General features: G+C 38.4%; 3 protein-coding genes across 4 annotated transcripts; all 3 read left to right on the top strand.

Moving 5' to 3' along the window:
- The first annotated feature begins 2,317 nt into the window (after positions 1-2,317).
- LOC135634984 (wall-associated receptor kinase 5-like) lies at positions 2,318-7,316 on the top strand. Of its 2 annotated transcripts, none has more exons than XM_065145762.1 (5): positions 2,318-2,395; positions 2,824-3,826; positions 4,213-4,701; positions 5,416-5,571; positions 5,745-7,316. In XM_065145762.1, exons 2-5 carry the CDS (start codon positions 2,866-2,868, stop codon positions 6,968-6,970), a joined length of 2,832 nt encoding a protein of 943 aa, XP_065001834.1. In that variant the 5' UTR covers positions 2,318-2,395; positions 2,824-2,865; the 3' UTR covers positions 6,971-7,316. The 2 variants fall into 2 exon arrangements, with proteins under 2 accessions (XP_065001834.1, XP_065001835.1); XM_065145763.1 differs by having other exon boundaries at positions 2,343-2,395; positions 2,853-3,826.
- A 1,897-nt stretch (positions 7,317-9,213) lies between these two features.
- On the top strand, positions 9,214-10,908 carry LOC135635387 (wall-associated receptor kinase 2-like). Its single transcript, XM_065146419.1, has 3 exons — positions 9,214-9,257; positions 9,335-10,321; positions 10,458-10,908. The coding sequence occupies exons 2-3, from the start codon at positions 9,357-9,359 to the stop codon at positions 10,483-10,485; spliced, it is 993 nt and encodes a 330-aa protein (XP_065002491.1). The 5' UTR covers positions 9,214-9,257; positions 9,335-9,356; the 3' UTR covers positions 10,486-10,908.
- Positions 10,748-12,757, top strand: LOC135636472 (wall-associated receptor kinase 3-like). The gene is made up of 2 exons (XM_065148160.1): positions 10,748-10,940; positions 11,484-12,757. Exons 1-2 carry the CDS (start codon positions 10,748-10,750, stop codon positions 12,719-12,721), a joined length of 1,431 nt encoding a protein of 476 aa, XP_065004232.1. The 3' UTR covers positions 12,722-12,757.
- The last annotated feature ends 2,062 nt before the right edge of the window (positions 12,758-14,819 follow it).

The raw sequence follows: 14,819 nt of genomic DNA, 5'->3' as shown, positions 1-14,819 counted from the left end.
TTATATCAAGTGTCTTATGGGTTTGGAACTTCCATGTAATATAAAGGCAAGTATTGGGCGTTTTGTTCGTCAACCAGCGCGAAAGGATAATACCCCATTGACTTCTTTCATCTCAAATAATGAAGAAATAATTGAAATAAATAGCATGAATCCTGTTATTTTATCTTTAGTTGTTCGAGCCCATGGGGGGGATCAGTAGTCGATTCTCACGTAGTTCCACCTTCCATACTCCGACTGACCATTCTAAATTTCACGTAGATGTATGTCACAGGCTGCCAAGGAGGCAGATGGACATGCATTAGTTGGAGAAATAGCACAAGCCACAATAATTCATGTATTGAGTAAATATTACATGGCATTCTTATGATATTCATCGGTACACACGATCAACCTATCGATGACCTTATATAGTCCTTCCTATAAGAGACTTAATCATATTAGAACAAAAATTTAAAATCTAACATAATTAAAATAAAATAAAAAAACTAAAAGAAAAATTATAAATTAAACTCGAGAGTGTTATACATTGTCATATTGCGCGGGTTAATAAAATCGAGATACAATCGAGAGTCAATTGCATGAACGTGAAAATGTTGAAGACTGTCGACGAACGTGGGAACGTTGAAGATCACCTACGCGCATGACCTTGGGAGTGTTGAAAAACGATCCACACACCAAAAATAAATAAAATTAAAATTTCAGAGGAAAAGAGATGTTAAAATTCTCTTCGATCATGTTCCTTAACGAAAGCAAGCCTCTTGTTTAGCCGGGTGGTCGAGTATCAATTCTGCGAGGAGGCGACGCAGAACATGACGACGAACGCATGTCGCAGCGATGGTAGTAAATGTCTGAAGGAAAGCATGGCAAAACTATGGTGGCAAACGTCTGGGATATCGCTGCCAATGCGTATGAAGGAAATCCTCACAATATTCCTGCTGGTTGTAAAGCTATGTTCTTATGTTTATGAGGAAATAAAATTGGGTTCGATCAAGTTCGACGCTATTACTTAGGAAAACATATGTTTTACTGCAGCATGAATTTGTGTTGGTCTACCCTCAGCCATGGACTCGTTCAATGTGGGTGATCACGATCATAGCTGAGCCAAGAGATGCTCGGCGTAGAAACTCTTGTCGTGGCAGATATTTCGAATTCAATGCGACGAACAGTCTGTGAGATGAGAGTCAGAATTAAAAAAGTGTGGGAATTGCTGGAGTGGAGTCAGTCAACCTGGCAGACGGCTGGCTAACCATGGACTTCTCGGTGGATTTTTGACATCACACAATTGGACTCTTCTATTGGTTGGTCAATAGCGAGGGGCTTATGAAAACCTATAGTCCTCACAAAGCGGCAGACGGCTTCTCAGCATGGATTCGCCGTTCCAAATGGCTTTCCAAGTCGTGTCTCTTTCTTGTGCACTTTCCAAGTCAACCAGCTGCTGATATATTATTATTGATCACAATACGAGAACACTAACGCGCATTCTTATAGACTAACTATTCCGTTTTCTCAGAACGAGGCACAGTTAGGATGAGCGGATATTTCCATAGACAGAGACAACACGATGATGCATCTATCACGTTAGACGACTTAGAAATTTATAACGTAGACACTTACTTGTGGAAGAAAAAAAAAAGGAAATAAAAGTATAGTACTTAAGGAGGACCACGTGAGTTGACATCTGGAGGGAAATAAACAGTCAGCGCCCGCTGGTGGTATAGCATAATCACGATGTCCAACGTAGACCTGGAAAATGATCACTTATTGCTTTATTGCGTGAGACTTTGCATCGATAAACATATTTTTATTCTTACAGGCAGTTTGTGATTTTTATTATTTGAATCGTCACAAATTCCTTTTGTTGCAAAAATAAAAATAAAAATAAAAAGTTTGAAATCAAAATCTACCATGACAATCCTTTTTTCGAGTCATATATGCATTTTACTACCGTGAGTAAATGTTAACCGGTTCTCTGATACCTTTGTCTCACCCAGAGTGACTGACAAAGTATAAACCATTTGCACGGCCGAGCTAGACCAGGAATTCGATTACCAGTTGGGAAGAACATATCATGGCAGAGTAATCTATATATCAATAATAATCCAGTGCAATAAATATTTCTTCAGGACTCGACACATCCAGTTCAACGGCATTGAAAATTGCGTAGCATGTGTTTTAATAATAATCCGATGGAACATCTCTCAAGACTTCGTCAACGTGATTGACTGTTGATTAGTATAGCTCCAGTTTTTCACTGGAAGAGGTTGCGTATATCTGCAACCAATTTCTCTCTATAATTAGGCAAGTTCGTCCCTCTGGGAGAAGGCATCACTGACTGTCTTCTTCTTATCTCTCTGCTGCTCGAGACTCAGGAGCTCCTTCCCTCGATAACACCAGTGTAAGCATCTTTCTCTTTCTATTTGTACGAAGAATAACGCAAAGATCCAAATAATTCGACTTAAAACTATATGAATGCTTTTTCTCTATTGTTTACTCATCTCTAATAGTATCTCATGAAAATTCTCATTCTGGCGCAATCTAATTTGCCGCCCATCACCTCCGCCAATAAAAAGGTTAGTATAAGTTTGTGCTGAAAATATTTACATATATATATGAGATAAAGAGATGGATCGATAGATTTATATCTTGATGATTGAAATGATCGAGTTACATATAATAAATTTAGCTCATAATTTAAAAGCTTAAATTTTTTATATTGAATTAATATCTGACCTAGTAGTATATGCTAAGATTGATCAGATTGACTTAAGGTCATCATTATTAGTTTTCTAACCGTCTACAATAACGTTTAACTTGATCCTGCAGTGCCAACCAATGCAACTCGTATGTGGCAGGTGGTAGAGGAAAATGGTCGGATTTGAAGAGGGAAGGGGAGGGATGGGGTTGGTCAAGATTTTACTGTTTCTGCTGACATCCACATCAATGGTTTCAATAAGAACAGAAAGTAGATCAACAAACACAACTTTTCCTCTGCCTTTTTTCTGCCCAAAAAGTTGTGGGAGTACAAGCTTCGAGTATCCTTTCGGCATCGGCGATGGCTGTTTCCGGACAGGCTTTAATCTTACCTGCAGAAACCATTCCACCAGCGCTCCCAGGCTTTTCCTGGGTGATGGCACCATCGAGGTAACGAGAATTGATATGAACCAGAGGTCCGTATATATCAAATCACCATCTGTCGTCATGGGTGTCGACGATAAGTTTAAACGCGCCTCACTGATTGACCTGGAGAATTGGCCTTACTCTTTTGAGTTAATGGAACAGATGACACGTAATTCTTATCAAGGATTGACATCTAACAGACTTTACGTTCTGGGTTGTAGCGCTATGGCCAAGCTAGTGGATCGTACCACCAATAAAACCATTAGCGCTTGCTTTAGTATCTGCGCTGCCGGTGATCCGAGTCAATATTCAGAGTGGTCCGACATTAACAATAGATATTGCACAATGAATCTATGGTCTAAGAATTTGACTGCCTTAGAGATTCAGCTAACTCGAATCGACCAAACCGAGTTACACTTGGTGAATACCACCAGCATCAAGGTTATGATGTTTGATGATGAAAATGATGATCTCGAAGGAGTATTAAACGGAAGTAGAACGAATGTGGAGGCCACCCTGGTATGGTACATGAATGATCATCTTTCATGTGAAGAGGCCATGAATACGGATACATACGCTTGCCTCAGTCAAAATAGTCTTTGTCATAATATCTTTCTTGATACGGCCTACCTTAATAAGAGCATTGGATATTTATGTCGTTGTTCCGCAAGTTATCAAGGCAATCCCTATGTACCTAGTGGCTGTCAAGGTAATTTTCCTCCTCTTTCTCTCTTTAAATGAGTTCGAATAAGTATAATTAACTGGATCAAAGTGATGTAGAGTCGTGCTTCTCTGTTATGTTAATAAGTTCCTGCTGATTTCTAGAAACTCAAGCAGTAACGAAGATGCCTAATTGTGCAAGAATCCAACTAGCGTAATACTGTTATTATTTATAGAAAATCACCACTTGGATCCGAAAAGATTGAATTGAAATCATGAGCCATACTCTTTAATTAGGTAACCATAAATTCTTTAGGCAATGACCGAATATATTTGCATGTCTCAAATATAATTGATGTATATTTTGACTCTGGAACAAAAACATATTATTCTTATGCCGAATTCTGCTGCTGACCACTTTGATCATATCAACAGATAAATCTTTTACACCTGCTGCTGCTGCTCCTGCTGCTGCTGCAAACGGCTGTCTTACTAAATGCGGGAGTATTGACGTCTTCTTTCCATTTGGGCTGGAGAAAGGTTGTTATAGGGACGACTCATTTGCTCTGACATGCAATACTACATCCAATCCTCCCACCCTCCTTTTAGATTACCTTAACATAGTGAATAATATATCGCTGGAGGAAGGCCAATTGGAACTCGAGGAAAAAGACAGTTTCAGCTACATTGGCAATAGCACCAGACCTTTCGTCTTTTTTAAAGGTCAGACCATCGTTAGTTGGGTGATCGAGTTGCAGCTTTGCGAGGATGCTAAGAAGAACACGACCACCTTCGCATGTGTCGACGCTCACAGCTCATGTATCGACACAACAATTACTAACGACGATGGCAAGTTTGTGGGATACCGTTGCAAATGCTGGCAAGGTTACCAAGGAAATCCTTACATGCCTAATGGATGCACAGGTGCTTCACTCTTTTCTCAAACTTCCATCTTGACACTCTGTTACTCCACTATCTGATATGACGTTTCTAAGCCAACACAATATATTTGAGATAAATCATAACATTATAGGCTCAATGAATGTTTCTTTGCAGTATGTGATCTATCATATCTATTGATAGTAGATGGATTAGTACTATTCCCCAACAGGGTTAATGACAAGAATCATCACGAAACACTGTAGAAAAATTATAACATTATGATCATTTTAACGATTATATAATTATAACTTACCTACACAACAAATACTATGTTTTTTTTTATATAACTTAAAGTTAAAAATACATGAACATGCCTTTTCTGAGAGGAAAAATTGAGCGACAAATATGATCAAACAGCACACAGCAGAATAACTATAAATAACAATCCAAATAGTGATCATACAAGTATTGTAAAATTATTTTTATTGTAAGCCACACATAAAATTGTACTATAATATTTTAAAAAAATAAATTATGTTAGCTAAACTGCAGAGTTACAAAGAGAGCTTTGTGTCATAAAATTAGTACATGAGAACAAACAGATAATTATGGTCAATAGGAGCAGATATGGGGTTAGCTACTGAACAAAGAATCAAATCAAATACTTGTTTGTTGTCATTCTTTACTATCAATTTTTTGTTTATTGTAATTTGATGAGCAAATTATAATTCCTTTTGTCTCTAATGACTTGTCTAGACATCAATGAGTGCAACTCTCCCGAGAAATATCTTTGCTATGGGATTTGTACTAATACGGATGGCGGATATACTTGCACTTGTGCAGCGGGCACATATGGTGATCCTAAACTTGCACCCTGCATTCCCAACAACAAAAAGCAGACTCTTCTGTTAGGTAAGGCATTGTGACTAATTTACTTATAAAGATGCAAAAGGTGAATAATCGAATAATGGAAATCAACAGGAAGACATTGAGGTCATTGACAATCCTTCATCCACATATATCGTAGAAAATAAAAATTAAAGGAGTGTTTTTTTGGAGCTAAATTTATGATTCATGTTGTGCAGGTGTCATCATTGGTGAAAGCACCGGCATAGGCCTACTACTCTTATGTTCGACTCTCCTCATTTTGAGAAGGAAATGGAAAAAAAGAAAACAAAAGAAAACTAGAGAAAAATACTTCCATCAAAACCATGGTTTACTGTTACAACAGTTAATCTCAACTAGTGAAGATTTTAGTGAGAGAACAAAGATATTTTCTCTGGAAGAGATGGAGAAGGCAACTAATAATTTTGATGAGACTCGTGTGCTCGGCTGCGGCGGACATGGAACGGTTTACAAAGGAATTTTGTTGGATCAGCATGTGGTCGCCATCAAAAAATCTAAAAATGTGAAACAGAGTGAGATAGACCAGTTCATCAATGAGGTTGCAGTTCTTTCTCATATTAATCACAGGAATATAGTTAAGCTTTTCGGGTGTTGCTTGGAAACTGAAGTTCCCTTGTTGATCTATGAGTTTATCTCGAATGGGACTCTTTTAGATCATCTACATATTCCAGACGGCTACTCTATATTATCATGGGACGATCGCCTGAGGATTGCTGTTGAGGCTGCCGGAGCGCTCGCTTATTTACACTCGGCTGCTTCAATTTCGATATTTCATAGAGATGTCAAATCATCAAATGTTCTCTTAGATGATCATTTAACGGCAAAAATATCAGATTTTGGATCTTCAAGACTTATTCCACTCGACCAAACTCATTTACTCACTGCAGTACAAGGCACCTTTGGATACCTTGACCCGGAGTACTATCAGACCAGTCAGTTGACAGAGAAGAGCGACGTTTATAGCTTCGGAGTCATTCTTCTAGAGCTTTTAACTGGTAAAAAGCCAATTTTCTCCACCGAATATGAAGACAGACTGAATCTATCGATGCATTTTCATCAAACGGTGAGAGCGAATCGTCCCTTTGATCTTATAGATGATCTTGTTATGAAAGAAGCGACCGAAGAAGAGCTCATCGACATGATTGGATTGGTAGAAATGTGTTTAAGATTGAAAGGGGTTAAACGGCCTACGATGAAAGAGGTGGAGTATAAATTACAGAACTTGAGAAGGATCAGACTGAAAAAAACAGGACATTGTTTGGTTAAAGGTGACGAAGAAACAGAGCATCCGCCGAGAGACTCGCCTTATGCCTTCTCTGAAGTCGTCGACCCAGCAAATCAAGGTACATCCAGGAATTATACATTAGAGAAAGAATTTATGTGGTCGCATCATTGCCCACGGTGAGTTTGTATTAGATGTCCACATCTTTATTGACTCTTCGAATGCTACCGAATAAGCTTCCTTCTGCTTGAGGATCGCATGTAATGGTTATATGGGTAATATTATGTTCCAAACATGTTCCTAAAACAGTTTCCATCTTATGGCTCTATCACATATATGATCGAGTTGGTGGGAATGGCATGTAGAATTAGTAGGTATGTGTCTGTACTTTACTTGTATTCGACGTCCAAATCTTTATTGGCTGCTTGAATGATACTGAATAAGCTTCCTTCTGCTTGAGGATCGTATGTAATGGTTATATGGGTACTGTTATGTTTCAAACTTGTTGCTAAAACAGTTTCTGACTCTACTTATATTGTAATGTTCAGATAACTACCCTTTTATATGATCAAATCACGTGTATACAACACGTTTCTTCTCTTGTTTTATGACCATCGTCGTTCCATGTTTTATGGTGATGTTTCTCAAATCGTTTGTATAGGACTGGTTTGTGTTATCACTTAGGTTCATCGTGTTTGAATTTACATCTTCTTGGATTAGTTGATGGCATGAGGTCCTTCAGCGGTCCGATCCATGACAAAGAGCCCTTACTATATATATATATATATATATGTAAGGATCATTGTTGTTGACCCCACTCGCATCATTGCTTCTTGTGAAGTTTAATATAGACTCCTCGTTGTAGATGACTTCCTCACTCGCATCATTTTCATTGACTTGCCAAAAAGACAGTCATCTATAAATGAAGTTCAAAACAATATGTGATCACTACGCGCTTTCTTATAGACTCTACATGTTTTCTTATAGAGTAACTGTTCCATTCTTAAGGACTACTCGTAATATCTTATTTATAATTAAATATATCTTTACCCTTTCGAATTAGTTTATATATTTTTTCTTTTATTGATATGGTTAGATAAAATAGGCGACCTTTGTAATTATTTGATTTAACAATATCTTTTGGTTTTATTAAAAAAATAAAGAATAAGTTCTTGAAAAAAATTTCTAGTTTTAAAATTTTTTTACAGTGCACTCACATTCCCTCGTAAAATGATGATTTTGTATCACCTCCTGTACCACCATCAATAACGATCATGATCGATCACTTTAGTCGTTGGTGAAAGGGCCACGGGTAAGGAAGGAGGGGGGTGTAAGGTGAAGGAGAGGGTGCAAAGTTTGTCATCGTCTCCACCCCTAGTCACCTTTGTCGTCACCTTAGTGGATGGGCCTATAGGGCGAGGGTGAAGGTTTCGTCCATCGTCACTTTGGCAAGGTAAGGACGATAACGAGATGTTCCTTTGCTTGTCGAAACATTAGCGAAGGTGAGGACGATGAGGAAAACGACGACAATAAAGGGTTGTGGGGGAGTGGGGGTCGAGTTGGGGTGACGATGAGGTCGACATGCAGTGGTGTTGAGTAGAGGCGATGGTCGACAAGTGCAATATCATTATTTGAAAAAAAATATATATTTTACTTTAAAAAAAAAAATGCTAGTCGAGAATTTTTTAAAAAATATGAGCTTTTTTTAGAATTTACCCAAATAAAAATAACTATTCCATTCTTATGAAAACTCCTCTCCGACTTTTTCTTTCTCTGACCTGCTTCGATAAAAGTAATTTTTTTCGTAAGAGGAAGTAACGAAGGGTAAGTAAGGAACTACATTTATAATCAATTTTACTTAGCAGTATATTCTGGTTTCGAAAAAAATAAGTATTCTTGAGCGAGACAAGATAAGATGTCCGAAGACGTCTCGTTATTCCGTATAGAGCGAGAGGAATCCAATTTTATGGACAATCCCAAATACGATGTATCACGTGGTACACATCGACACACACATTAGATGACTTGAAACTTATACCATTGACTTGACTTGTCGGGGGGAAAAGAGCTGCCGACACACACGGTATGAGGAGAACCGCGTGATGAGACTTTTCGAGTCAACTGAAGAACCCTAGCAACATAATTTCAACGTAATACTTTCAAGAAAAGAACTCGCCTCTTTTTTATTGTTCTTCGAAAGTCTCACTTGAATTAGTCTTTGCGTGAGTGGGATAAATTTGACTTTTGCATTTGAGGACCATGTTTTGGATCAACAATGAAAATGGGGCCCATTTTTTAACAAATGATTGACTATTTCAATATAATAAGTATTATGTTGTTTTATATATCTTTAATAGGTTCCTTTGGTCGAAACCATTATATCCAATCGCCGGTGTCACATATTTCGGGTAGCAGCCAGGTGTGGATGCGCTTTCTCATAAGAGTCGGAGAAACAAGTTAATTTTGGCAGGTGTCTTCTTCTAATCATCTACATGTTCTTTGAATCATCCTTTGGTTTGATAAGCAATGACATGATTTTTGTGGTAGAGCGAGGGAATTGAAAGAATTAATGGAGCCTGTGGAGTTCCTCCTGCTACTGCTGCAGCTGATAGCAGTGACTTCGGCAGCAAGCTATCCAACGTTTCCGCTCCCTTCCACCTGCCCAAAAAGCTGTGGTAATATCAGCATAGTGTACCCCTTCGGCATCGGCGATGGCTGCTTCCGCCCAGGCTTTGAACTCACCTGCAACCACACAACCTCTCCTCCTAAGCTTTTCTTGGGCGCCAGCAATATCGAAGTCAACAGGAGCATTGACGCTGTGGATGGCCGGGTTTACATCAAAGCTGCAGTCATTACCATGGGCATCGACGTCGGTTCTTCCTACACCCCATTGATGAATCTAGGGAATGGACCCTACAATTTCCTTTTGCTGGACGTGTATAGCATTCCCTACTCATACTCGTTCGGGTATCACACGCTTTCGGTCATCGGCTGCAGCGCTTTGGCCTCCATAGTGAATCCCACCGACGGGAAGATCATGGGGCAATGCTTGACACTATGCCCTGGCAATGGCACGAGCCAGATCGATGAAGTATTTCTGACAGGTTATGGCATCGGTCACTGCGAGAACTTTGTATCTCCATGGAATGGCCAGGGGAATAATCTGAGTAAGTCATTAGGAATTCGATTAACGCGACTTAACCAGAGCGAGCTACATTTGGTGAACGACTCCAGCATCAAGGCCGTCATGTCTTTCCAATACTACACGAGAGATGAACTCGAGGGGCTTAATGGCGATGTGGAGCTCCCCCTCGGGTGGTTCATCAACGATCGACCATCCTGCGAAGAAGCACAGAAGAAGAAGGAGAGCTTCGCTTGTCTTAGCAGCAACAGTGATTGCTATGATGCCTGGTCTTATAACAAGTCTTCCGACACTGGAATTGGATATATCTGCAAATGTTCCTCAAATTTCCATGGCAATCCATATTTACCCGATGGCTGCCAAGGTCATGTCCTGTTACTGCGTGCACTTTTGTAAGAGGCCATCTACTCTGCTACTTATGTTTATGCAATTTATTTGCAATATTTTTACAGAACAAACTTTTCTAGTTCGATTAATATCTACTGTGCAAGTGAGCAGTAATCTCTAAGCATTCGGCAACTTCAACAGGCTCTTCTGTGACTCACCCTGCAACTAATTGCGCGACAAAATGTGGTGACATCGATGTGCCCTATCCATTTGGGCTCGAAGAAGGCTGCTACAGGGATGAATCGTTTGCTCTCACATGCAACTACACAGCCACTCCTCCCATTCTCCTCCTCAATTTCAGCTATTCCCTGGCACCAGTGAGTAACATACTGTTGGAGCAATGGCAATTAGAACTCAGGAAAACCGATGGCAACATCTTCATGATCCCATCTGACGCAGACAAGCCTTTCATGTTCCTTAACGAAAGCGCCATGTTTAGCTGGGTCATCCAGTATCAATCCTGCGAGGAGGCGATGCAGAACAGGACGACGTACGCGTGTCGCAGCGATCAAAGCATTTGTCTGAACGCAAACATCACCAACTCTGTTGGCATCCATCTGGGATATCGCTGCAAATGTACCGATGGCTACGAAGGGAATCCTTACGTTTCTGATGGCTGTGAAGGTAACCCACGATTTGCTGCCGCATTTGAATTTAAGTCTACTTCATCCATGCAGAAATTGCAATGATAGGGAACTGAATTGATAGTACACATCAAATAAACATAACAATTAATGTAATTTCTTGAAGATGGAATTTTCAGTTTAACAAAATAAACAATTCTCAGTTTCTTCTTCATTGGTTTTCAAACTCTTCACTATTATTATTCTCCCAGAAAATATCGCTACGATTAATTCTCTCAGGTGCATATAAAAATCATACTTCAGATGTCAATTTCAATGTACAAACGTCGTCTCTAATTTGTTGTTTATTTGTTAGATATCGATGAATGCACGCGTCCAGAAAAACATGTGTGCAAAGCGCATTGTGTTAATGGCATTGGCAATTACAGTTGCATTTGTCCAGAAGGCACATATGGCGATCCCATACATGGATTGTGTATTGCAGACAAAAAGCAAATTCTTGTGCTTGGTAAATGTCTTTAACTATCTCTCTTGCACAACGCAATCATAGAATTTGAAGTAACAGATGATACACATTATGTAGGTGGAATCCTTGGTGTAAGCACCGGCGTGGGGGTTCTTCTTCTAGGCATAAGCTTTGTCGTCATTTCTCGGAGATGGAGAAAAAGAAAACAAAAAGAGACTAGAAAAAGATACTTTCGTCAGAATCATGGTTTGCTGCTACAGCAATTGATCTCATCCGATGCTGATATAGCTGAGAAGACGAAGATATTCTCCTTGAAAGATTTGGAGAAATCGACCAATAATTTTGATGACACCCGAATCGTCGGTCGTGGAGGACATGGAATGGTTTACAAGGGAATTTTATCCGATCAAAGGGTAGCCGCCATCAAAAAATCAAAAATCGTGAAGAAGAAAGAGATCGATCAGTTCATAAACGAAGTTGCTCTTCTTTCTCAAATCAACCATAGACATGTGGTTAAGCTTTTCGGATGTTGTTTGGAGACTGAAGTCCCCCTGTTGGTTTACGAATTTATCTCGAACGGGACGCTTTCTGATCATCTGCATATGCCAATTGGTGATTCATCATTGTCTTGGGAAGATCGTCTGAGAATTGCCACAGAAACCGCAGGAACTCTTGCTTATTTACACTCAGCCGCTAGCATCTCTATTTTCCATCGAGACGTCAAGTCATCCAATATACTCTTAGATGATCATCTTACTGTAAAAGTGTCAGATTTCGGAGCTTCAAGATTCATTCCTCTCGATCAAACACATATATCTACCGGCGTGCAAGGTACATTTGGATATTTGGATCCTGAATACTACCAAACCGGTCAACTAACAGAGAAGAGTGACGTTTCTAGCTTTGGAGTCATCCTCGTTGAGCTTTTAACAGGCAAGAGATCAATTTTCCACGCCGAGGACGGAGAAAACATGAATCTGTCCATGCATTTTCTCCAAGCAGTAAGAGACGATCGCCTCATAGAATTTCTTGAAGCTCGTGTTCTGAAAGAAGGGATAGAAGAAGGGCTTCACGAAGTGATCCAACTTGCACAGATGTGTCTCCAACTAAAAGGAAATGACAGGCCCACGATGAAAGAAGTAGAGTTTAGGTTGCAGAGCTTGAGAAGGATGAAGAAGCAGAGTAGGAATAATTGGACTGAAAAAGGTCACGGAGAGTCCGAATGCCTAAATGCAGTTTCTACTTTTCTCGGAAAGAATATTTACAGTAATTCGGATAATATGGCAATTCAAGAAGCGTCAAGAAACTATAGCTTGGAGAAAGAGATGATGTCATCACTAAATTACTCACGGTAAGCATATTAATGTTCTTGATAAGTAGATGATGCTTTGATCGATTCCTGTGGCACCCTTATGAACACTTGGTTTGTGATGTGCTTAAGTTGATTGGCAGAAAAGTAATCACATTATTTATATCCATCTTTAAATATTATTCTACAGAATGCACATAGCGTATACTTGAAATGGTTGTGATGGATGTGATCGTGTAAATGAATCGTTCTATAAAGTTGATAGCACAGAGGAGTCTACGCTTAAAAAGATCATGTTGGTACACTTGAAACCTTTAAATAAGTGTGCACTATTCTTCTCATCTTTGAACTATTTGTGCAACCCATAATACCTTAACCTCCAAAACATATTATCATTTAGAAATTGTTCGTGAATTTAAGAAAAAAAAAAAAGCTAAGTGGATTCCATCTGAGATAAATTTTGTACGTAGAGATATTTGCAGGATGGATACTTAAGAATCCCATTCCATTTGTTCTACGATTGACTAAGCCCGTATTATATCTAACTCACGTATTCATTTTCGTTGCGATGCTCAACTCAAATTCGATCAAGAAGTAGTTTAATCTCACTTACATAAGTCTATCAAACATGAAAATACAGCTCTATAAAATTGTTATATTTTCCTACAAATTCATGGTTTGCTAAGGATAAGTAAGATTTTGTGTCCATCACGTGATATGGATTCGATTCTAACTTCTTTCACTTTCAAGCTTGTTGTGGGTGGAGGTGTTTGAAAAGACTAAGGATTCGATAGATGATCCATATAAAAGTGAGGATGAAGAAGTATTTGATAAAGGTCTATTTGATGTTAAAGTTAGTGAAGAATTCAGATAGTTTGAAAATTTTTCAAAGTTCAAATTTTCTCATATCTAGTTAAGAACTTTTTTTTTTTAACATTCTGAAGTAATCTTTGAGTCGAGATTGAGATTAATATCGAAAATAATTATATTGATTTGTTAGATTATATGGCTCTTCTAATTATGTAAGATATATTATGAATGTTATTGGATTTCGATTATGATTATTGATAAATAAAAAAGAAGTTCAACTATAGTAAGATTCCTTAGGAGATAATCTTGATAGGATGGACTCTCCTAATTATTTATCATAGATCTTCTATTCTTACCCATAAAAAGATAAAATTTCTTAGGGACTAATACATAACGTATAATATATGGATATATGAATATGTAAATACGTAAATAAGAGAAGACAGGGATATGTGATATGATTGAGAGATTTTAGATATTCTCTTATCTCCCTTAGTTATGTGAACCAATCATTGAGAGATTACATATCTTTTCTCATATCTCATTTATTCCTAAATCCATTGCTCATAGTAGTCTTATGAATGATAAAAAGAAAGAAGAAAACGGTTCTAGTTCTTCTTACGTATCGGTATCACTACAAATTTCAGATCCAATGATGGTGCTCCTGTAGATTAGAGAAAAGGTTTTTTGAGAACATCAAAAGTGTGTATCGTAAATTTAGATCTATTATTATTTGATTTCAGATTTTGGTATTAAAGTTTTTTTTTATAATAATAGTGATTTTTATGCTTACAATTGGTATCAAAAGCCTAGTTATTAAATCAAATACTTTAGATCTATTTGTTAGTATCATTCACTTATGAAAAGGTATTAATCAGTTTTTATTTATGATGCATAAACAATCTATTGCTGATTTGCTTTTCAATCTAGTCTATCCTATTGCTTACTTACCGGTGATGTAAGACTCCTTGTTTTTTATCAATGAACCACTATCGATAGCTTGTTATCGACAATAACATTATTAAGGGTAATGGCCTCCATTGGTCGCTAGCCCAATCATAAGCAACGACTATGCAATGCAAGTATGTGCAGCAACTATAGTAGTGCCATTGCCCGTGATGGTTGTGGTGGCTGCGCAACGTCACTATGTGTGGTGACTATAACAACAATATCGCTACCTACAATAATTACGACAATATAATTGTCAGCGGTGACTGCAACAACATCGCTGTGGAAGCATTTGCTAGTGACGGCCGGCATCAATTAGACATTAAAGATCGCACATCACATAGTGGCTATGAACATCGATTGCGATGCCTTATGCAACGATCATA

Source organism: Musa acuminata, chromosome BXJ3-4, assembly GCF_036884655.1.
Source record: "Musa acuminata AAA Group cultivar baxijiao chromosome BXJ3-4, Cavendish_Baxijiao_AAA, whole genome shotgun sequence".
Lineage (NCBI taxonomy): Eukaryota > Viridiplantae > Streptophyta > Magnoliopsida > Zingiberales > Musaceae > Musa > Musa acuminata.
The sequence above is the reverse complement of the archived record's forward strand: the minus strand, read 5'-3'. Positions and strand labels throughout refer to the sequence as shown.